The 22,873-nt window shown below is 33.2% G+C and overlaps 1 protein-coding gene across 2 annotated transcripts in view; it reads right to left on the bottom strand.

Annotated features, from left to right (window-relative positions):
* Positions 1–22,320, bottom strand: part of LOC146992709 (bridging integrator 3-like) — a 28,410-nt gene extending 6,090 nt beyond the window's left edge. The window contains exons 1-5 of one of the 2 annotated variants that reach the window (XM_085808747.1): positions 22,029–22,320; positions 21,724–21,778; positions 3,981–4,021; positions 3,487–3,548; positions 2,998–3,134 (exon numbers count right to left, since the gene is read on the bottom strand). In XM_085808747.1, coding sequence (XP_085664873.1) covers positions 2,998–3,134; positions 3,487–3,548; positions 3,981–4,021; positions 21,724–21,778; positions 22,029–22,036 — 303 coding nt within the window. In that variant the 5' untranslated portion in view covers positions 22,037–22,320. The remainder of the gene's footprint in view (positions 1–2,997; positions 3,135–3,486; positions 3,549–3,980; positions 4,022–21,723; positions 21,779–22,028) is intronic. The other variant, XM_085808748.1, reaches the window with a different exon arrangement.
* Between the last annotated feature and the right edge of the window lie 553 nt (positions 22,321–22,873).

The raw sequence follows: 22,873 nt of genomic DNA, 5'->3' as shown, positions 1-22,873 counted from the left end.
GTAGTCTTTCAAAATCATTACGGCATCTATAGGGGTTGGACAAAAATATGGAAATATCTCGTAAAATTCATGTTTGAACTGAAATGTTTATTCTTGCAAAAGCCATTGTTGGCACTGATGTGTTAGCTCACTAACACCACCTGTACATCTTAAATATGTTGCATCATTCATTATTGAGACAGTGTTCTGATTCATTATTGAGCCATGTTGTGAATTCGATGAGGGCAAATTGTTGGGGCTCGTATGGTGGGTGCTTCTGTAACCAAGGTAGCTAAGTGTTTGGTGTTTCAAGAGGTACAGTATCTAAGATTTTTAACTTATACCTGAAAACTGAAAAAAAAAAACACATCTGCTAAATCACAGCACGGATCAAAATATGTGTTGAGTGATGACAGATGATCACTGAAGAGAATTGTGACGAAAAATAAGAGAACTGCAGTGGCAAAAGTGACTGCTGAACTGAATGTTGCACTTGCAAAGCCTGCCAGCACCAAAACAATATGCAGAGTGCTGATCCAAAAGCAGAGTATTTGGGGGCAAACTGCAATTAAAAAGCAACTCATCTGTGGTCAAAATGCCTGTAAGAGGAGAAAGTGGCACCAAAGTCATAAAATCTGGACTGTAGAGCAATGGAAGACTGTCATTTGGACAAATGAGTCTTGCTTCACACTAGTTCTGACTTACGGGTGAGTTTAGATCTGGTGAACGTTGTCCCAACAATAGAGATTGTTTGCTGCCCAGAGTGAAACATGGTGGTGGTGCAGTCATAGTTTGGGCAGACATAGTGTGGTATTCCATAGGACCCATCATTACTGTGCAAGGTCACATTACTGCCAAGGATTATGTGACCATTTTGGGTGATTACATCCATCCTATGCTACAAATTTTGTTCCCCAATGGCAATGCTGTATTCCAAGATGACAGAATTCCTGTTCACTCAGCTCACAATGTCCAGGACTAGTTTTATGAGCATGAGGCTGAACTTTCATATCTACCACGGATACCACAGTTACTAGATATCAATATTATTGAGTCTTTGTGGGTAATTTTGAAAAAATACCTGTGTGAGTGCTATCCACTGCCATCATCATTAACTGAACTTGCCAACATTTTATGGGAAGAAAGGCACAAGTTCCCTTTTGAGAAAGACTTCCATTCTTTCTCACTCTACTTTCGTTTTCCATGTTAACTAGAATTCCTCGAGTTGCTCATTAATGTGCATACAGCAAAGCACACAATGCCTATTTGCTTGAGAAAAGGGATGCCTTTGAGGATATCATGAGAAGAAACTTATGAAGGCATTCATAAGATTACCTATTCTCTCTTATCAAAAACCGAGCTGAAGGAAGATTTTAGCAGAATCTAATACTAGAAAAATAATGTTAAATGAAAACTTTGAACTTGAAAGCATGAATGAACTTTGAATAGGACCTCAGACTGCCCAAGTAATGTCAATCAGTTAAGCTTTCAGTTTGCACTGAATATAGGACACTCACTATGTGGCCACACTTCTAAAGATATTCTAAAAAATTCAAATCTTTAGGTTGTTCAATGATTAAAACTCAACAAAGCTTTTTGAATCAAATCCACATCCAATTTTTCCCCCCCTAGAAAATATTTGAGTAAGTAAATAAGAAAATGGAGAAAAAATATTACAGAAGAAAATCACTTATTTTTAAAAAAGATATTAACAAAATGGGGGGTTACCATGATTATGCAAATGTTATTATCACAAGCATATTTCATCATAATATAATGAAAGTGCAATTAATGCATTCCAGAATTTCAACAATAAGATATACAAATATGGAATTCTTTTGGCACCTGCCCCTCAGAAGACTTTTGACTCAATGTGTTTTAAATGCCTCCTATCACAGAAACAGTCATATTTGTCCTTGCCCTATCTGACATTTTGAAAGCAAGACCAACAGTATGTTAATTAGTCAGTCTACACTCACCACTGTGCCACTGAAGCATCTTGTGTATGTATTTTCTTCAGTCACATTAAAATTACCACTCACTCACTCACTCATTAAGCACTCAAGGGTACTCTCTGATTATCTACAACCCACCTACAAAGTTGGAAACAGCAAATAATTTTTCACTGACCTAGCATATGAAAAACGGTAGCTGTTGCACTGAAAATATCATAAAACAGCAGCGAATTGATGAAATTAAAAACAGAAACATTAACTATGAAACACTGAAAATTACATAAAAAAGCAACAAAAATATAACCACCATCCAAAATAAAAAGGCCTTTCTTTCTTTTTTCTTGGTCTTCTGCTCAAGGGCATAGCGATCTCTAAGTTAAAAAACATAAAAGAATTCCAGAATTCTTGGCACTACAGAGCAACAAAGCACTGAGCTCTAAGTACACATCAACCTGTTCACAAAATTCTCAGCATTGCAGAGCAACTTGGCACTGCTCTTGATGTACACATCAACCTGTTGTAACTTAGAAAAACATCACAGAACTGCACAAATTAATGTCATGAAATGTGCATTCTTGCATTCTCTGATATTAGGCAAAATGCCATATTTCTTCAAAAATGCAACACTTTCTTTTTCATTAGCAAGCAAACTCCACAGTGGCATTACAACTTGTTACAAGAAAAAAGAAAACACTCTCCACATTAATCACAACAATGCAGAAAACACAAACATGACCCTTAAATTTCAAAACTGTATGCTCAGGCATAATGCATATGCAACCATTAGTGGATTGCCACATAAATACATTTTCATAAAATTCTAGAGTGTCTACTTAGGCAACATAACACTTTACCCTGAGATCCTTGTCAGGATTGGGCTGCTAATCAGAAAGTACCCACTCAGGTTTATCACTGAGCTACCTCCGACTGCTGTATAAGAATGCTAATATGAAACAAATATTTGAGAACTTGTATCTTATCTAAAGATCATATATGTAACTATTAAAAAAAATCAAAAATATAACATGCAAGTATTTAATGAAAAAAGAAAGTAATATCTTACTAAATCTTCATCAAAAGCATTAGCTTGAGATATAAAAGAATGCCATTCTTCGACCAATGATCGAAGCTTCTCTTCATCATGACACAGCAGACTGTTGGACAAATCTGATGTCATTTTCTTCTCACTATGACTAACCTCTTTGAAAGAATAAAGAATAGCAATAATAAAAAAAAAATATTTCACAGTAACAGAAGCAAATAAATAAACTGTTTTCCACTTCTTAAGAATAATTATGCTAATATATTAGCTGAGAGAGACAGTGTTAAATTTTTTTGACACCGAGTGCAACCTCTACCACTCTTAAATTCTGCTGCCTGATGCCTCAAAAATTTTGCCACATGGTGCAGCCATGCCTGTTGCAATTACAGTATTGTTCAATTTTTGGTATGTATTGAAAATAACTCAAACATAGCATATTACATATACAGGATAAGAAATTATGGAAACCAAATTTCAAAATATTTTTCAAAAATAAAAAAGGTATCATACCAAGTATACAATTTTCATATTTCTTTGTGTCTTTATACAGTTTTTTGGTAGAGTTTTCTAACCTGGATTGGGGGAAAAAAAGGAATATCATGGCATTTCAATCAATATGTATGTTTATTATGCATGATAGTTTAGTAATTGCACTAACTTTTGCCAAAATTAACTTTTGAAAAGATATATTTAATACAAATCAATAAATACTATTAGTTAGGGCCCAGACTACAGTTAGAAACACAGACAAGCAGTTACTGCATTAATAAAAATAACTATACAGATACCTAAAAATTTAAGAATCAAATATAAACATAAATATAAAAACTTTTCAGTTTTCAAACTTTTTTTGCTGTTAATAAATCTCTTATAAGAAACATGCAGAAATTTCAAAACACTAAACAAGCAAAAAATGATGCAAAATTAACTGAGAAAATGCCCCACAAGACAACTATCAAACAGTAGATGTTAAAATGTAATAATAAATATTAGTAAACACTTACTGCTCAAGTTTTGAAACATGCTTCTCAAGCACTACCTCATCCTACATAAAGCATTAAATAAAATTAATGTAATGAAAATTTGCTATGTATAGCATTTTATTCAAACAACAATCTTTATCAATTAAGAAGTTCAACAAAGTAGAATAATTTCACACTTGGAAATGTATTTTTACCATAAAATATGAATAAAAAGCTGTTGCTATTAAGGTAAGGTGACCAGATTTTAACATTGGTAAAGTGGGACACCAATGACTGGGGCTCGGTGATTAAACATTTTGTCTATATGGAGCAACACAAATTTTCATAGAACGAAAAATAGTATTGTAATATATATTTAAAATTTCAAAAAAGTACAATTTACAAATACATTAGAAGAAATTATGTACAACACTATTTTATTCTTTGGCATATTTCTCATTTGAGTGAATTTTTTTAGTAGATTGTTGTTGCTTGAAAGGTCATGGAATGTTTCACAAGAATTTGATAAATTATATTTCACACATAAAATGGCTTTCAAAGTCTCAACACTTAATCGTGATTTTTCTGATGTCCACACTTTATTTTGCCAAGTATTTTCTGATATTCGACTTCCACAGTTTCACAAAATTCTTTAAGCATTTTAACGTGCACAGTGCGCATATATAGGAATAAAAACATATTTTAATAACAATATTTTCAACATCTACGGGCAGCAAGTCAGCAGCTGTTTGAATAATGTCGTGTGCATTATGTATGCTGCACAAAAACCAACACCAATAATGTTTTGATTAAGGTTTTTGTTTAATTTATGAAAAATATTATTTGTACATCGTCTCGCTTTTTCTCCAAAATTTTCGTTCGTGTTGTCTGTACAATATGCAATCATTTTAAGTTTTTAATTGTTTTTCCCCCAAAATATTCATAACGGAACTGAAAATTATTTCAGTTCCATTAATAATGGAACTTCACTTTTCAGTTCCATTCATAATGGAACTGAAAATTATTTCAGTTCCATTATGAACTATTATTAAGTTTCGCCGGGCAAAGAAACGAAATGTAAAATTTTAACTTTTATTCTAGTTTTCGAATCAAATGATTTAATAATAGTTGGAAATAACTTTGTATCCTTATGATTAGATGCATCAAAATATATGGATATAAAATTAATTTTTTCTATATTTTTGTTAATTCTGAAAATGTATATGGGGATATACATTATACACTGAATTGAGTACATTATTGAATGCTGAAGAATTGCAAGGTGAGAGAAATTCTTACGATTCTCGTGTTTCTGGCTCAAGTAATAACGTAGCTTTTAGAGCTGATAAGCGTGATATCATCTGCCACAAATGCAAATGTCTTATTGCCAAGCTTTGCAAGAAAAAATTAGTTTGTTTTGGATGTGGACACCCAGGGCATTACAAGAAGGATTGCAGATTTAAGCATAAATCAGATTATAGAGAATCGGCTGCAGTAACATTCATGGTTGGCGAGCCTGTTGGAAATTTCATTCTGGATTCTGAAGCATCTACACACATGTGTAATAAAGGCGAGTGGTTTCAAGAAATTAAACCTTTTTCTGGAACTGTTGCATGTGCTTCGAAAAATGATGCTTTAAAGGTAGAAGGTACTGGTACAGTACCTGGAACATTAAATGGAAGAGAAATATCACTTAAAGATGTGTTATATGTGCCTGAGTTGAATGGTCAATTAATATCTGTGAAGAATATTCAAAAAGCAGGTTACAGTGTAATTTTTAAGAATGATGTAGCTGTTATTGAAAAGAGGAGTGAAATATTTAAGTTTGCTAAACTCAATGAGAAAGAACAGTATGTGAGTCAATTTGAACCTGTTACAGCTTCAACATACATTGCAAATCATAGTGCAGAATTATGGCACAGAAGCATGGGGCACTCATCTGATAAAATATTAAAAGAAATGGGTTTGTGAGTATCTGAGTCACCATCAAGCTTTTGTGAAGAGTGCATACTAGCAAAACATTCCAACACTCCTACGAACAAAGGTCCTAGAAGCAGAGAGCATGTGCCGATGAGAATGGTGCACAGTGACACATGTGGTCCCATTGATCCACCCACTAGGGAAGGTGAAAAGTACACTCATGTCCATAAATTAAGGATAATGCAAAATCAGTCAAAGGAAGAGTTAGAAGCAAAACAAATTTGACTTATTTGTAAAGCTTATTTATTAAATAAAAGGAAAAGAGCAAAAAAAGATGCTATATGTTTGATATTATTAAAAAAGTTAGCGATTTTTTCTCCCTGGAGCAAATTACAGAAAACACCTATTTACAAAAAACCAATATTACATGGTTGGTATGATTGTTAATACATTGTATGTCTCACAGATGATGCAATACAGTCCGTACAACGCCTAGGCATGCTGAGTATCGAATTATCGATCTGATCTTGGGGGATATTACACCACTCAAAAATTAATGCTCTCCGAAATTCCGGTAGACATGTAGGAGGAGGTTGACGGGCTGCAACTCGTCGGCCAAGAATGTCCCACACGTGCTCTACTGGATTCCAGTCCGGTCAGAATGCTGGCCAGTCCATACGGGTGATATCCTCCGATTGAAGGCATTCGCTTATGATGTTTGCACGGTGAGGACAGGCGTTGTCATCCATAAACACAAATTGTGCGCCCATGGCGCCCCGAAACAAACGTACATGTTGTTCCAGAATGATGTCCTGATAGATTTGGCTAGTCATGGTTCCAATTTGAACCTGCAGGTCAGTTCTGGAACCCAAAATAATTCCACCCCAAACGAGCACTCCTGCACCACCGTAACAGTGTCGTTCAATGATGTTTTCTTGGTGGTAACGGGTACCTGGAGCTCTCCATATGAAAGTCCGGCGCAAATCAGACTGCAAGCTAAACCTGGACTCGCCGGAAAACATCACACAAGCCCACTGTTGCAGTGTCCACAATGCATGCTCTCTACTCCAGGCTAACCGCAGGCGACAGTGAGTTGCAGTAACAGGAATGCACCTGACAGGTCTACGAGCATATAGACCAATCTGCCCTAAGCATCTGTACACGTTCTGCCTTGAAATTGTCGTACCAGTGGCTGAAAAGAGCTGACGAGACAGGTCTGAGGCTGTGCTCCGCCTGTTTCTTTTGGCAGTAACTGCCAAATACTGGTCCTCATTCGGCGTTGTAACTCTGGGGCGACCTGTGCTGTAACGTCTACTCACATTACCATCATCTTGGAATCATTACCAAAGCCTGGAGATGACACACTGGGCAATTCCAAGTTCGTCTGATACTTCCAGTTGGGTACGCCCACATTCCAGACGGCCGGTAATTCTACCACATAAAAAATCATCCAAATGCATCCTTTGTGTCATAACTATTCTGTTATTGCACTGAAATGCTTATAAAGCGCCTGCGAAGAATTTTACTTCTTTGCCTGTATTTCTTATATATCACTCTCTTACACTCTCGTCATTGTGACGTACCATCGGTGTCATCTGGTTACTTCCTGAAATTTGCATATGATTCTTGAAGATGTATGTAGTGATTTTACAGGTGATATATTTATTTTAGAGTTTGATTTCCGTATGACTCCGAATTATCCTTAATTTATGGACATGAGTGTATTTTGCTACAATCATAGATGATTTTTCTAGATTTACTGAAGTGCATGTCTTAAAGCACAAAAGTGACATAAATGAGTGTTTAAATTGTTACTAAAGCAGAATCCTGATCTCTACAAAATGCGGTGTGATAATGCCAAGGAATACGTGTCTGGTGAACTAGCTCATTATTGCAAAAAAAATGGCATTCTGACAGATCCTGCTCCTCCATATTCACCTCCTTTGAATGGTGTGGCTGAGAGAGCCAACAGATATCTTTTAGAGAAGGCCCGAGCTCTAATATTAAAAGCAAAGCTTTCTAAATCCTTTTGGGGTTATGCTGTACAGACAGCTCCATATCTCAAGAATAGAATTCCAAATCAGACTGTTGAAAATCTACCTTATGAGCTCAAATATGGGAAGCCGCCTGATTTGAATATTATTAAGGTGTTTGGATCTGATGCATACATGAGAGTTCCTGATAACTTAAGAACAAAATTGGATCCAAAATCAAAAAAGATGATTTCTTTGGATACTCTACCATGGGTTATCGTTTACTGGACCCAGTCACAAATCATGTTGTGGTTTCTCAAAATGTATTGTTCAATGAAGCGAAAAAGAAATGTATCTCAGTTCAAATGATTTTTCCATAGAAAGTAAAGATCCTGCTAAAGATGAAGTAATATACGATTCAAGTGATGTAGAATCCAGAAATCTTGAAGAAATTACTAGGCAAAGAAGAAATATAAAATTACCTGTAAAGTTGAATGATTACTTTGTGTATGAAGCTAATATGGCAACTCTTGATACAGTAACATATGAGGATATAACAATATTGCCAAAAGAAGAGCAAGTCTTATGGAGGAAAGCCATGGATGAGAAAATAGCTTCTCTTAATAAAAATGAATTGTGAAAGTTAGTCAACTTGCTAAAGGATGAAAAGCCAATATCCTGTAAATGGTTGTTGCGCATCAAACAAAACAATGTTTACAAAGCTAGACTGGTTGCTCGTGGCTTTGAACAGAAGCCAGACATTGATTACTTTGAGACCTATGCTCCTGCAATTAGTACATCATCACTTGTGCTGGCTATCATTATTCAAAAGAATCTTGAAATCTATGCATTAGATGTAAAGACTGCATTTCTGAATGGTGATATCCAAGAAACAATCTACATGGAACAAGCAATGGGCTACAGTGACAACAGTGGTCATGTGTGCAAGCTTCTTGGGAGTCTTTATGGACTTAAGCAAGCACCGAGGCAGTGGTTCAAGAGAGTTACTGATTTTATAATTCAGTTAAGCTTCCAACAACTAAACTGTGAATCATGTACTTTTGTAAGAAGAACTAAACAGAGTGAAATATTTATTGTGCTGTATGTGGATGACTTGCTAATTTCTGGTTCTAATGATTCAGAGGTAAGAATTGTGATTGAATTACTTCGAAATTAATTTGAAATGTCCAAGGCTGAAGTTGCAAATGAATTTCTAGGAATAATTTTTGAATATTCACAGAACAAACTTACTTTAGGCCAAAAGGCTTATGTTGAAAAATTGTTAAATAGATTTAGAATGTTAGATTGCAAGCCATCTGATACTCCCCTAGTGCCTAAGTCAACTTCATCAAATTTTGTGAATGGTGAAAGATTTCATGGCCCTTATCGTGAACTTGTAGGTGCTTTGCTGTACCTATCTATGACAACTCGTCCTGATATTCTGTTTTCTGTGAACTGTCTGAGTCAGATACAAGGGCAACCCACTAACAGTGCTTGGGCTGGTCTGAAGCAAATTCTTCAATATTTAAAAGGAACATCTGAACTCAAATTATTATTTTGTAAATCTAATAGTGTTGATATTATGTTAAATGTTTATGTTGATGCTGATTGGAGGTCAGATACAAATGATAGAAAATCTATTTCAGGGTATATTATTTTCTTTAATGATTGTCCTGTAACTTGGTCTGTTAAAAAGCAAACATCTATTGCTCTGTACTCTACTGAGGCAGAAATTTTGGCTTTAGCAAAAGCTATTCAAGACCTAACTGTATTTTATAATGTATCTAAAAAAATCTTAGGAGTTGACAATATTAAAGTTTCAGTTTATGAGGATAATCAGTCTGTAATTAAAGCAATATTAAATGAAAGTAATTGTGCTAGACTAAAACATTTGGATATTAAATTAAAGTATATTAGGGATATTGTAAAATTGTATGATATAAATCTTGTATATGTTTCTAGTAAAAATCAGCTATGATTTGTTTACAAAATGCTTGCCTAAACCAAGATTATGTTATTTAAGAGATAAATGTAAAATAATATGTGATTAAGGGAGGGTGTTAAGAATAATCACACTTACTCCCTGGTTTATGATTTGATGTTATATGTATATTAACCGTAACTGTTTATATTTTGCTTAGGTTGTATTGGCAACAGTCATTGTAGTTTGGTTTTGGTGTGATATGTAGAAATGTGCTGTTCCATGTGCGTGATTAATTCCATCATTTAATAAAGCCTCTACTTAATTATCATCGGCCTTTGATTCACCTTTTTTTAAATCTTTACAATAATAAAGAATAACTAATAGGTATCATACATAAAAATATAACAAACCAGTTTAGTTATAATACTGAAATGAAAAATAATTAATTCCTCTCAAATCTTCAGGAGGGTGAATAAATAACATAAATGATTTTGCACCCGCTTCCATAAACTGAATATTTTCTGAAAGTACAGTTTTGACCTTATACCCACAGTTTATAATGGGGAGAAAAAGTGTTTTATGTCTTTTATGTTTTAAAATTATGCTTAAAACAAAGAGCACAGCATAATGAAATAAAGCAACTATATCGAATAAGCCATTCCACAACAACTGCAGCAATAAATGCCTGGAGAGCCAGACAGAAACATGTGTATCTTCTTTAATTACAGGCCCTGCTCCCTTCCCAAGGTACATTTCTTAAGATATTCTGACCCTCCCTTGAAATAAGAGATAGTGTACTCATGCACTGCTTTTACAACAAGAGTTAAGCCAAAATGTCAATAAGAGAGAAAAAGAGTACCCAGTAATGTTCAATATATTTTGCATTGCTTTATTAAATAACACAATATGCAATGCAGTGACACTGTACTTAACTCTTATTTTAATACTGGTAATGCTCCATTTCACATATTGTGGTTCAAATTTGTTTTCAGATACTTGTGCTTTCCATTTACTTTTCTTTCACATACAGTCATCGTTTTTTAAAACCTGCTTGTTTTAAAAAAAACTACACAAAATGTTTTTGGTTAAAAAAAAATACAATACAAAATCTGAAATCCAGACATTCAATATCTCGAATGATTTAATATCAGACCTTAAGTCCAACAGCAATTTATTTTTTTAAAGTTTTTCACAAAAAGGGAGAAAGAATTAGACTCCAAGAGTAGTGTCTTGCTTTAGCATATGCTTAGTGCATCTACAATAGACTTTTTCATAATAAAGCATGCACTGAGATTCTGAATTTCAATTAACAATGCACTTCCATGTTAAAAATATTCCATTTATTAGTATAAATCTGTATGATCAATAATTTGGCTCCATTAACCATCTTTTTGCTTGCTATAAGACTCAAACTGAAACACTCCGACTTTATATATACCGAATAACTATATCCCTGATGCCAAATTGGCAAATCCCCTTGCTTATTATTTGTTGCTTTCGTCATCATATAGCTATCAGCTCATTACAGCTTGAGAAATGACTTCCTCATGATGTTCAAGACAATTAAGAAAAAAATATATATTAGTAACTGAATACCAAACAGCATGGTAACTTTTTATATTGACATTACACTTGACGACAATTGTAGACTTCAGTCAACTGCAATGCGAAATGTTGAATGCAAAGATAAGGGAAAAATTAACAGAAATTTTTTTCGATATGAAAAAAAAAAAAAAATGATTTTGCAGAAGATATTCACAGACCAAAAGATTAAGTTTAATGCTGTTTGAATTAAGAATAACTGAATGTTGTGCAAATAAGCCTTAAGTATATGTAGGAATTTATTCATTCCAAACTCATAAGGCATAAGCATATGTGGGAAGTATAATAAATAACTAAATTAACATAATTCAGGCTTAACTTCCTCAGCATGCAATAGCAAGGCAAAAGTTAGCAGAACTAGATGAGTCTGATTGCCAGTTTTATGATACATCGCCAATAGTGTGCAGCGAGCACTAGCTAAGCTTTATAATGATAGCCATGAATTTAAAATTTTTTTGATATGGAAAACAAAAAGTGAAATTTTTCAATTAATGAACTTTGTGAAGAAATGTGGAGAAGCAGTAATAAATGAAGATGATATTACAGAATGGTACTTACATATTAACAGAACAACCTTGGCACAATTTTGCAACATTTACAGATGAAAAGATAATACAGTACAAAGTCCGAAATCTGGACTCATCGAGACATCGGCGATTCCGGAATTGGGATTTTTCCGGATATTAGATCATCAGTTTAAATCTAGTAAGATGGCATGTAGAAATTTTAAAATTAAAAATATGAAATCGTGATTTATGAAATAATGAAGTATTTATGATCTAAAGGGTATCAAAATTTACAAAAAAAAAAGCTTAATAGTAATTTGTTTACCTTATTAAACATTTCTTTCAATGTAAGTTGTTTAAGTTGCTTCGTTTTTTGTGCTAATACTTTCTCTTTAATTCCATAGACAGCATAATCTTTTGTTCAGTTACATTCTTGAAGTCCTGTAACTGCTGTTTCAAGAATTCTGACTAACTTGTCAATCGAAATTTTTTCATTTTCAGTAACTTCTCTGTCACTTTCTTCACAATGAAAAACTTCTTTTATGTCATCTTCATTTATTACCACTTCTCCACATTTCTTTACAAAATCTGTTAATTGGAAAATTTCACCTTTGTTTTGCAATATTTGAAAACCTTTAAAATTAGTGGCTATCCTCATCACATTTAGCTATCCTTCACTTTACATATTTGGCTATGCATCATGAGCTTGGCTACTAACAACAAGTTGTTCCATTAAATTTTATCTTGCTTCTATCGTGCACTGAGACAAGCCTGAATTGTATTAGTTATTTATTATACTTATGCTTATTTCTTGCACATGCTTAAGTGTCAATTATCAGAGTTCTGAATAAATAAATTCCCACATATACTTAAGCCTTATTGAGGGCTGGCACTAGATATCTTACTGCCTGATGCAGTATCTGTGGGTCCCAAATTCTGCGACTCAATGCGGCCATACGAGTCTTGGCGCTGGGTTTATGTGAATAACAAATCAGTTATTCTTAATTCAAATAACCCTAAATGTAATCTTTAGATCTATGAGTATCATCAACAAAATGTATTTTTAGCATAAGGAAAGAGAAATTTTTAGTAAATTTTTCCTCGTCAACATTTTTAGCGCATTTAACTTAAATCTGTAATCATTGCCAAGCGTAATGTCAACATAAAAGGTTACCATACTTTACTATTCAATTACTAACATAAACAAAATTGTTTAGGCATCACTACATGAGTCATTACTCAAGTTGTCATGTTTTGTCATTACTCAAGTTGTCATGTTGTCAGGTTTTGCAGGTGATCAAACATACGGTGATGAAACGAAAGTATAATAAATAATGATTCCCAAGGTTGGCGTCAGATCAACAATGTATCTATGTGGAATGTTTCGGTTTGAGATGTGTGCCAAAAAGCAGATATGCAGCAACGGAGCCAAATTACTGATCGTACAAATTTATGCTAAAGTGTTTGTTTCTTCAATAACAAGATATATTACTTAGTGTCGAAGTGAAATTAAGAATCAGTACTCTCCAGATGTTTTATTATGTGCAGAGGGAGGGGAATCAAATGTGCATGAGTAAAACCTAGGAGAAAAATGTTGCTGGTGGTTTTGAGGTCTAGATTTTAGATCATTCCGGATAATGGATGTCTAGATTTCAGACTTTGTACTGTAGTTACTACTCAGGTGCAAGTTGGAACTGTCGTGACTTTTTTAAAACGATTCTCAAACTATCGATATTCATTGTAAGTAGCAAACATTATCAACATATTAAAAAAATGTATTTTGGCAATTTAAAATATAAATTTTAATTATTAAATAAAGATTATGCGATATATTAAAAAAAAGCACAATCATCTTCAAATCTTTTGGTAATTTTTTGCATTATTCTTTTCCCAAAGTACACAGCAATCTTTTTTGCTCAAAAGAAATCAGAGACTTGCAAAGACTATGCATCATGCAAACCTCAGCAATAGCAATTATCTACAAAATGCATCTTATCTTTGATCCCTTCAGAAATTTTTCCACCAGATTCTGCATTAATACTAAAATTTTAGAGCAATTTCTACTATTATTGGCAAATCTCAAAAGCTAATGTTTTAAAATTAAATTTAAGGCAAAAAATATCATGACTTGTTTATAAAAACCATTTGGAATTCGTTCTAATATTTAATACAGTACAAAGTCCATAATCCAGACTCATTGGGACTTCGGATTAGGGTTTTTTCCCGGATTATAAATCATCAATTTAAATCTGGTAAGATGGCATGCAGAAATTATACAATTAAAAATATGAAACTGTAATTTATGAAATAAAGAGCAATTATGATCTAAAGAGTATCAAAATTTACAAAAAAAAAGCTTAATATTTGTTTACTTTATTAAACATTTCTTTCGATGTAAGTTGTTTAATTTGCTTCGTCTTTTGTGCTAATACTTTCTCTTTAATTCAATAAACAGACATAATTTCTTGTTCAGTTACAAAGTTCCACTGTTCAAGTCCTGTAATTGCTGTGTTCAGAATACCAACTAACTTGTCGATCAAATTTTTTCGTTTTCAATAACCTCTCTGTCACTTTCTTCACTATCGGAAGCGGTATTTTCTGGATCTAGAACCATACTACAGATTTCGCCGTCCGTTAATTGATTGATGATTGGGGCATTGTCGTCGCAATGAAAAACTTCTGTTATATCATCTTCATTTATTCCCGCTTCTCCACATTTCTTTACAAAATCCAATAACTGGAAACTTTCACCTTTAGTTTGCGATGTCCAAAAACTTTCAAATTCACGGCTATCATCTTCATGTCCTCACCATGAAATATGCTAGCTGGCCATAAATTATGACAAGTATTTTTTAAGACAAGTATTTTTTGGAGACACATCCTCAAACGATCTTGTGCTACTCCACACTGCAGATTTTATGCTAAAAATTTTTAAAAAGTCTTGCCATTGTTCAAGAAATTTAACATCGATTTAAAAAATGCTACTTTATATTTGCATTTCAGCGCGTGCACTATTCCCATATCCATAGGCTGAATGATAAACGTACAATCTGGAGGGAAGAATAATACAGATACATTATCTTTCACTAAAACTTTAAGTGAAGTATGCACCAAACAGTTGTCAACAATCAGGACTATTTTCGAGTCATCAGGTAAACCAGCCGAATTCAAATGTCGCCAAGCTTCAGGTATAAAATGATTTTCAAACCAATCATTCATCAATGCTTGTGTCATCCATGCTCTTTTATTTGCATGATATATATATAAAATAGGGAAAATCATTACTCCTTTAAATGCGTGCATGTTTTCCAATTAGGAAAAGTTTGCACTTGTGCGTTCCTGTAGCATTTGTGCACGCTAAAGTTGTTAGTTTCACATTGGAATCTTTGACACTAGTTGGAGCCTTTTCTTTAGAGGTTGGCAAGGTATACCGCGGTACATATTGCTATAAAAAACCAATTTCATCAGCATTGTAAATTTGTTCTGGAGATAATTGTTCATTAGTAATGAGTTCAATGAATTCATCTGCAACAGGGTTCATAGCCACATTTTAGTTAAAAAAATAAGCACCTATAAGCACTTTTCAAGCACATTTTAAGAAAAAAAATAAGCACCTGACTAATTACATTACACACAACTGCATAACCTTAAAAATTAGACTTGTAATTTAAAATATGAGAAATGCAGTATTTATTAAGACAGAATAAGCATTACCTCAACCATGGAAAATAATTACTTTTTTTTTTATTTTAATTAACAGTTCAATTTACAGAACTAGTTTACAATGAGAGAAAAAAAACTATGCAGAACTAAACTATATTACAAGATTTAATGATGAAATTTTGGTTCAAAATATAGAAAAAAAATTAACAATAAGGCATATTTATTGTATTCGCTTGGAACCTAATAATAAATACAATTTATTTTTCCACTCATATTGGTATTTAAATAATTTAAATCTAAATTCTGAACATTTTCTAAATTTTCATTGTATATCAGTTTTCCCTTAACAGATATTGCAAGCAAAGTAATTTAAGTAAAAAAGAGGAACATTTCTGAATTCAGAAGACAAAAATTTGCTTCATGCAGTCATCCTTTAACAGTAAAAGCTTAACTAACCCGCATACTTGGAAATTGGCGAATATTTGGACAGTCAAGCGTAACTTGAAAAAGAGGAGCAGAGGGGGGGAGGGGGTAGACTGTAGCCGCTCTTTAGATTTTTCCACTAAATAAATGCTTTTGACATTTCGATATGTGCATCATATAAAAATAAACCAATGGATCTGAAAAATATTCTGCTTAGCAAGCACAGTAAAACTCTTTTAAGTTTTCATAAAAAATCTCAGACAGAACATCAAAATTAATTATCTCTGCAAAATATCGCAGACGTTATTGCGCAATACGTGCGCCGTAATTCTACCCTATGTGATATTACGCAATCGGAATCAACAGTTGCCGGTATTGGGAGAATAAAGAAGTAAATAACTGGGGTGTTTTTTATTCTAATTTTCAACAGATGGCGTTAAACTTCCGGAATAGAATCATTCTTCGCTTGGGTTGGTAGACCGCAGAACGTTTAGTCCTATTCAATCCAGATTGGAAAGTGACCAAAAAAAAAAGTCCATCACTTGTTTTGCAGCGAACTGCAATGGTTTCAACATTCAAGATTTTGCGGAGAAATGGGAGAACCTCCCAATCTTCGTACTGTATAATGTATTGGCCAAAAAAATGAAATTATTTTGACTATTCGATTACTTTTCCTTTATTTAAGCCATTCCGAATATTATTCCTTAGAAAGCTAATCTGTGTTAAAACACAACCATTTTTGGAAGTTTACTATACTTCAGCAGTTACTGCAACTATGTTATTATAAACATTCATACATATGCTCATAATATAAGCATAACGATCATAATAAACACAAATATGAACTGACCAAGCGGAACAAGAATGCAAATTATTAAGATCTTGATAGAAATTCAAGCGTGTGTAATATTTGGGTGGGAGAAAAAGAATGCCAAATGTAACGGAATTCAACTGCTTTCGCAATTCTTTGACCAATAGAACGACAGGCACCTGTCTGTACTCTTCGTGCACACCAAAGGTTATGTTAATGCAGAGAAAGGGGGAAAAGCTATTTCCGGGAGTATGATTCACCATTTGACATTCCATATTAAGAAGAAAAGTTGTTTATTTAGTTTCAGCTTTGGTACTGGGAAAAATAGCGTGTTCATTAAAAAAAAAAGCACTAAAAGCAAAAAATAAGCACTAAAAACAAAAAAAAAAATAAGAGCTTTAAAGAAAAAGTAAGCACCTATAAGGGCCTTTATATTTTATTTTCAAATATAAGGACTTATAAACACTTATAAGGACCGCTACGAACCCTGTGCAAATTGTTCAGCAGCTTCAGTATCAGCTGAAGCTTTTTCACTTGAAAATTTTAATTGTCTTATACCATGGTGATTTTTAAATTTGGTTAACCAACCTGTCGAATATGTACACTCAATGTTTTTCATTTATTCATGAAATATTTTGGCTTGAGCCATTACCATTGGACCTGTCAATGGCATGCCCTCGCTGCGAGGCTGTCTGACCCATTCAATCATGACTTTGTCATGATCATCACTTTTAAAATAACGAATCCTTTCTCCGTTATTTATTGCAAGTGGGGTGTCGGAATCCACTAAAAGTTCCTTTTTTTTTTTTTTTTGCTTATGTCATATACAGTTGACTTTCCAATGTCATACTCCTTGCATAATTTTGAGATGGATATGCCTTTATCCACTTTTTGCAACAATTCCACTTTTTGTTTGATGGACATCGAAACACGCTTTCACGTTATACCTTTGGCAGCTCCAGAATTGGAAATCAAAATAATCAAAAGTTCAAGCTTAATTTTTATAAATTTGCTCTAACAGTCTGCAAAAAATAATAAGCCAGATCCAATTAGAAGACTAAGGAACAGCACAATCTGCAACATTAACTGAAATGCCTTAGAATCAGTAAAGATAATTTTAGCCTAGCTTATACCATCTGTTATACATTAAATGCGCATGCGTAAAGCATACAAAAAAAAACGTTTGTGGCTTTGAGGTCAGGATTATAGATCATTCCGGATAATGGACGTCCGGATTATGGACTTTGTACAAGATATACGCAAATAACTTTTAAACATACGTGCGTTCAAAAAAAAAAGCGATGCACTGTAATTTATCCATTAAACCAAGGTTTCTTAAACTTTTTTCAGTCGTGTCCCCTTTTTACCACTGGAATTTTTTCGTGACCCCCAAGACCCCATAATATTTACAAAACTTTTTCGGGACACCATAAATATTGCGCAAATGTGATACATGCATGAGTGAAACTGTCAATTTTCTCACTTGTACTGTAATATACTATTGCAGTTTCAGGTCATTAACTTTAATTTCTAATTTTAAGACAAAACAATGTGAAAATTTTAAATAAGTAACAGACAAAATGACAGCGTCACGTGCAAAGCAAGGAAAATGAGCGTTTATATTATAAAAAGAATGCGTCAAAACGTTTTCGTTTTTTTCTTTGTCTCTATCATCTTATCTTTATCTATTTTCAGATACATTGTGTAAAAGTATTTGGTAATTGTAAAATTATTATAAGTTAAAAAAATATCAAAACTGCTAAAATTTTTGCCCTCCCCCCTGCTGCAGGTCCCGCGACCCCCAAGGGGGTCGCAACCCACAGTTTAAGAAACCCTGCATTAAACTGTACCATATTTACATATATCAGGAGAATATCATATTTAATGTACGTAGAATTGACTTTTATCAATAGTTCTAGTTGCATGTGTTAGCCATTGATATGAGACTACTACTATAAATAAACCTTAAAAAAATGTTCATATTTATCAACACTCAAATTATTTGCTGTGATCCTTAACACCCACACACCTATTCCCAACTCAAAAATTTACTAAACATATGCTACTCTGAATAGAAAACAACTGAACTAGCTTCAATAATGATTATGGTAATATAATAAGCTAGAATGTAATGTTCCTGAATTAGCATTTACTTGAATATTGCACAGTGTCAGATTTAAAAAGAGAATATGCAAAAATACTTACAGCTTGATAAGTAATAATATAATGGCAATTATGTCAACAATCAAAATATTTGCAGGCAAAATGAATCATATGCTAGATTTAATTTAAGTTCAAGACAAATAATAATGTTACATAGCAAAATGCAGATGCAGTAAAAGAAAAATAGCATTGCACAGCATAATGCAGATGCAAAAAAAAAAAAAAAGAATAACGTTACATAGCACAATGCAGATATAGCAGACAACGAACAAAATGCAACACACAAATAATAGTCACCCAGCTTTTTCCTGATCTAATGCATATATTGGTTAAAAACAGAATGCCATAACAAACATAAATTAAATCCTTTAGGTGGTGTAATCATGGTCATATTCTTATATTCAGTCAGTTTCTCTTAAGCTTCACATTCCATCCCTAATATTAACATGGTTTATTGGACTGAATCACTAATACAGCACAATTTACAACAGCTTATCCTAAAAATCACAATTTTAAACTCTACATGTTTAAAACTATGTTACAGATCACACTTTACAAGTTATGTACATTATGATAAATTTTTAGAGTTTTAAAGATAGAAATTTTAAACTTTATTCTTCAATATCCATGTACATGACGTGATCAATTTCACATACCTACACTAAAAATTAAAATTATTAAACTTTATTTTTATGCATAAGAATATTAAAGTACACAGATAACACAGTTTTGCTCTTACATAATAAGAAAATTACTCAAACCCTCATCTAGCATGGCAATAAGATTTCATTCTAGCATATCAATGAACAAGCTTAAATCCTCTTATAACACATTATGTATGTATCTTTGATAGCATAATTATAAACATCGGCTAAACTTTGGAATATGGTAACAGGTAGTTTGGTGACATTTTCGTAAGGCGATAAAGGTTACTAGCTAGGACTTTAGCAGTGTACATGGATAAAGTCAAGAGTGTGCGCATTGCCATGTTTGTGCAATTCTGCAATGTTTTTTTAAGTGAAAATAGGTTGATGTGTACATGGATACCGTGTATGTGCAATTCTTAAAAACGCGGCAAGCAGGGCGATTCTGCACTTTCTCTCAATTTCGCACCTAATCTTCATCATGATTAAGCACTTTTGTTCCATAAAGTTCTAGCATAAGCGTAATTCAGCTAGCAGGTTGTTGGAAAAAAGACTAAAAAAAAAAAAAAAACATGCCTTTAACTTCGTGAAAACAAAATGGCATCCAAAACAAAAGTAGCAGGTTGATATAGCAGGGTTGGTTGCCAAATTTTACCAAAAAATCACCAAGTTACCATAACCCAAAGATTAACCTAAACATCTATAATATTAACTTGTATACTTTGCCATCATCTGTTGTGGTAAAAATATATTTATGGGTACCCCTTGGAGAAAATTTGCAATTTTTGGCGGTACATGGATACCAAGTTTGTGCAACTCTTTGGCTTGTGTAACCTATTACGTCATAATAGGGTTTCCATAACATTCAACTACTCAAGCTACCATAAATGAAACAACAACTTGGCGATAAATGAAACAATTTTGCGATAATACAAAGGGTACCTTTCTCTCTACTAACCTCTGTTGTTCACATTAACAGCTTATTTACTTATACACATAATATAAATAAAATAAATTCCAGAAATAACCACAGTCTCCAACACCAGAATTCTTCCGAAACTGAATTGTGCCCATTATTTATTAAATGTGATTTGGAAAAAACCAAATGTGATTTTGCAAGAATATTTTTTTAAAAAATTTTAGGTATATGTTCTTAACTAATTTTATCATTTCTAGCAGTAATTATTGTGAAATTATATTTAAATCTCAAACTACATCTGAAAGTAAGAAAGCAACTTTTAAATCAAAAATTTATTTCTTTGGAAATGAAAATACGCATTTTTGATTATTTGTTAAAAAGAGATGGCGTGAGATGATGCAAAAATTCTAAATTTAAATGAGCCAACAGTGAGAAACATGTAAATTATTTTGTTTTTTAAAGTTTTTGGAATGCATCCTTCTATTTTGTATTAACTGTTAGTTTCATACAATATGGTTTCATATATTTGCACAGTTTCATATAATATGGTATTTTCTAGAAACATATCTACTGTATTATATGAGGGGTTCTGAATTTAGTTTTAAATTAGTAAATATATGAAACTTTTAAAACTGGATTTTTCATTTATATGTCAATTGAAAGATCTACACGATTTCAAGAATGAAATTTATATTTCATACTTTTTTCTGAAAAGTTTCCTTTCAGTTTGTTAGTAATACAGGTAGAGGTAAAAGTGGATGGACACAAGAAATTCACCACTGATTGTATAGTCTTGCAGCATATACGATGCAGTTTCAGAGCAGTTTTGAGGACAAGCACCCCCAAAGAGGCAGTCCGAGGGTCACCCACTCCTCTTTTCCCACCTCTACCCTCTCGAAAGGGCTTTTGGCTCAATGTGTATTTTGAGTGCCCATTGCGAAACAGACACTAAACACTTACAAACATCCATGCCTTCTCTGGGATTCAAACTATCATTAAACTATTCAAACTATCATTAAACTATGTGGCCATCAGTAATACAGTGAATATATCTATTACACCTGTTTTTAACACTCCAACCACCAACATTATTTCAAACATTTTTTCCCTATTTAAATTGGAAGTCTCTACTGATTAAGAATGAGGTAAAATGATAATAGTTCACATATTAATACAGAACACCTTTCATGCTTCATAAATTCATATACAGTTTTTTACAGTATGAAATAATTCTTACCCCTTGCACGAGATAAGGTTTTGATCCATATCTCTGAAGTTTCCTCAAAGGATTCCTAAGATTTAAAAAAAAAAATGATCATTAATAAAACAACTAAGAAAATTCATAAATATCATTTACCACTTGGCAATTTTGGCAACACTATGGCCAATTTTGCATACACATAATTTTAAAACAATTCTGAAGTTCACCTCATCTAAGGTCACAAAAATAAGATAATTATACCTCTTTAATTAACAGTAAAAACTGAAATAACAAATTTTACGTTTATAAAAATTAACATATTAATAAATTTTCACTCTTACCAACTCATCTATTCACCAGTATGATTTTTAATGCAAACTTATATAATATTCTCAAAAAATTGCTGACTTGATTTCCTTATTTCCTCTAACTGCTCATTACAATACACTAAATTTATTCAACACGTACACAGAACACTTTGTATAAATTGCAACTGAGACAAATTACAATTTAGTATACATAAAAGACATTCAAAAATTGCAAATATGGCCGAATTTTTATTCCACGCAACATGCTTGACATTCCTTTCACAACATTGCATACACTTATCTTCCACCAGATGAGCAAAAATAGATGTCTGTGCCTACCCGTCCGACGTCGGAACGATAGACGTCCCATTAGTTGCGCAAAGTAGCAACTCGCTTTAGCAGAGATTATGCTTTATGCATGCGAAAACAATTTTTGAGTGATCTGAATAAAACTATTAATGTTATCATCACTGCACGAGACAAAGCTCAATGTGAAATTACCAGACAAAAAGTCAAACGCAACAAAGAGACTGATCAAGAAGTCTCTTTGTTGCGTTAAGAAGTCTCTGTTGCGTTCTGATCAAGAAATGCAATGCTACCAGAAGAAAATTTCAGCGCACTCGATGCAAAGAAGATAAGCAGTATTTTAACAGACTCTCAAATGCAGTCAAGTCTCTTACACATGCACAAGCACAACAAAATTAGACCAGCTACCTAAATTCACTTTCAACAGATGATAACTCACTGTGGAAAGCAATTTCTAGGTACACCAAATGCTACAATAAAATTCCGCCCCTTAAAGGCCCTACGAGGATCCACTACACTGAAACGGAGAAGGCAGAATTATTAGCACAGCTACTGGAATCTCAGTTCCTGGA

The sequence above is a fragment of the Stegodyphus dumicola genome, chromosome X2, assembly GCF_044657685.1.
Source record: "Stegodyphus dumicola isolate Sdum_Otavi_A_Nest chromosome X2, ASM4465768v1".
Taxonomy (NCBI): Eukaryota; Metazoa; Arthropoda; class Arachnida; order Araneae; family Eresidae; genus Stegodyphus; species Stegodyphus dumicola.
The sequence above is the reverse complement of the archived record's forward strand: the minus strand, read 5'-3'. Positions and strand labels throughout refer to the sequence as shown.